Source organism: Aplysia californica, unplaced genomic scaffold (genome assembly GCF_000002075.1).
Source record: "Aplysia californica isolate F4 #8 unplaced genomic scaffold, AplCal3.0 scaffold00112, whole genome shotgun sequence".
Lineage (NCBI taxonomy): Eukaryota > Metazoa > Mollusca > Gastropoda > Aplysiida > Aplysiidae > Aplysia > Aplysia californica.
Genome location: NW_004797382.1, coordinates 253,723 through 256,222, shown reverse-complemented (window position 1 = coordinate 256,222; position 2,500 = coordinate 253,723). Strand labels below are relative to the sequence as shown.

General features: G+C 47.7%; 1 protein-coding gene across 1 annotated transcript in view; it reads left to right on the top strand.

The window, feature by feature from the left end:
* The window catches only part of LOC101861201, an 8,193-nt gene extending 5,938 nt beyond the window's left edge, over positions 1–2,255 (top strand). The window contains exon 3 of the mRNA XM_005095713.2: positions 1–2,255. This exon is cut by the window's left edge and continues 1,359 nt beyond it. Coding sequence (XP_005095770.1) covers positions 1–1,135 — 1,135 coding nt within the window. The 3' untranslated portion in view covers positions 1,136–2,255.
* The last annotated feature ends 245 nt before the right edge of the window (positions 2,256–2,500 follow it).

The window sequence follows — 2,500 nt, the reverse complement described above, 5'->3', positions numbered from 1 at the left end:
AGATATGTTAGGAACACGTTCTCATGGGGGCACAAACTGCTTCTTTGACGATCAGCTCCAGTTATCTGACGAGACTTTGCTAGACAGCAAAACCACCCGCAGGAAAGGAAATGGACCAGAAGTGTTCTCTTCTCTTGGCCACGACGAATCTTCTACACACGAAAATACGGCGACTATTGAAGAGTCATTCAGACTGTCCGCCACGTATCACACTCACAAGGACTGGCCAAAAAATAAAGCGACCTTCACCTTTCCCCAGATTAACATCTCCGACTCGATATCTGTGCAGAACCTCGGCCGTCCATCGTCACTGTCTTCACGCACCGTCGTGGAGTCTGTCTGTGTCAGAGAATCCTTGAGGTGGCCGGCGCCGCGGGTGAAAGAACCAAGAGACTCTCAGTACTGGGAACCCAGACGGCTACTATCGTCCACTTCTGATGTATCGTTCGACTCCACCGCAACTGTCGATTCTTTTTTAAGTAGTATGGACACAGAAGACGACCCATCCTCCCCTCGAATACGAGAAACGCGATTTTCTTCAGAGAGCCCAGAACCCGCGGACACGAATAACACTGAGGACTGGGAAAGAGATGGGGACGATTCTGAAAGTAACATCGAGGACTGGGAAAGAGCTGGGGACGATTCTGAAAGTAACATCGAGGACTGGGGAAGAGCTGGGGACGACTCTGAAAGTAACATCGAGGACTGGGGAAGAGCTGGGGACGATTCTGAAAGTAAGGCCAAGGTGTTCCCGGGCCCAAACACACAACCCGGGCATACTCAGAGAAGACGACAAGGACGGACGGTCTCTCAGAGAGGGCACGACAGCGTGCATGAGTTGAGGCGAAACCTGAAACTTCAGAAGGACATCCGTGCCGCCAAACTGCTCTTCCTCATGTTCTTCGTGTTCGTAGTGTGCTGGCTGCCGTGTGCCGTAATGTTCTACGTGGCTCGCGCCTACCAACTGCCCCAGTTCAGCACACACATCATCAACCTGCTGGGCTTCTCCAACTCCGTGTTCAACTTCTTCGTCTACCCCATGAAGGTCAACCAGTTCCGGGCGGCTCTCAGGAAGACGGTGCCGGTGTGTCGGAGGATCATGCAGGAGAACAGCAGTAGCAGGAGATCGGACTGAACGCAGGAGTAGCGGGTGATGGGACTGAACACAGGAGTAGCGGGAGATGGGACTGAACACAGGAGTAGCGGGATATGGGACTGAACACAGGAGTAGCGGGAGATGGGACTGAAGGCAGCAGTAGTGGGGGATTGGACTGTACTCAGGAGTAGCTGAACACAGGAGTAGATGAACACAAGAGTAACAGGAGACTGGACTGAACACCGGAGTAGCGGGACATCGAACTGAACGCAGGAGTAGTAGTGGGAGATAGGATTGAACACAGGAGTGGCGGGAGATGAGACTGAACATAGGAGTAGCTGAACATAGGAGTGGCGGGAGATGAGACTGAATATAGGAGTAGCTGAACATAGGAGTGGCGGGAGATGAGACTGAACATAGGAGTAGTGGGAGATCAGACTGAATATAGGAGTAGCTGAACATAGGAGTAGCGGGAGATCAGACTGAATATAGGAGTAGCGGGAGATCAGACTGAATATAGGAGTAGCTGAACATAAGAGTAGCGGGAGATCAGACTGAATATAGGAGTAACTGAACATAGGAGTAGCGGGAGATCAGACTGAATATAGGAGTAGCGGGAGATCAGACTGAACACAGGAGTGGTGGGAGATAACACAGGAGTAGCGGGTGATCGGACTGAATATAGGAGTAGTGGGAGAAAACACAGGAGTAGCGGGAGATCAGACTGAATATAGGAGTAGTGGGGGATCGGGCTGAATTCAGGAGTAGTGGGAGATAGGTCTCGTGATAGTTGTGTCATTCTACCATAGAATGTATGATCAATTTTTGTATAGCAGCATGGGTCGCGAACACAGGACAACAAGATAAAGAAAAAATATACCGACTAATACGGAAAGCATGCAACATTTCAACATCTACATCCCCTACTTTAATGAATTGTACGTTACAGCTTGCACTACAAAACTTAATTTCATCTTTTTGGACTATGCATATCCCTTGTTCCCCCAAATAAAAATATAAGTCAGAAGTAAAAGACCTAGGCTTCTTATATTGTGTAAAAAAAAACCCAACAAGATACAGAAGGTCTTTTGTACCATCATCCATTAAACGTTTTCCATCTTAAGCATCTTGTTATAAGTATTCATATGACCTCAGAGCATGCGTCAGAATAACATTGAGTTAAAATCAGAATACTGAGTATGTATGTAGATTAACATTATTATTGTTTATATTACTTTTCGTTTACATTATGCATGTGACTGTAAGCTTGTTTGTGAGTGCAAGCATGATGTGTGTGTGTGCTTGTTTGTGTGTGTGCATGTGTGTGTGTGTGTGTGTGTGTGTGTTTGTGGGTGTGTATGTGTGTATGTGTGTGTATGTCTGTCTGTGTGTGTGTGTGTGTGT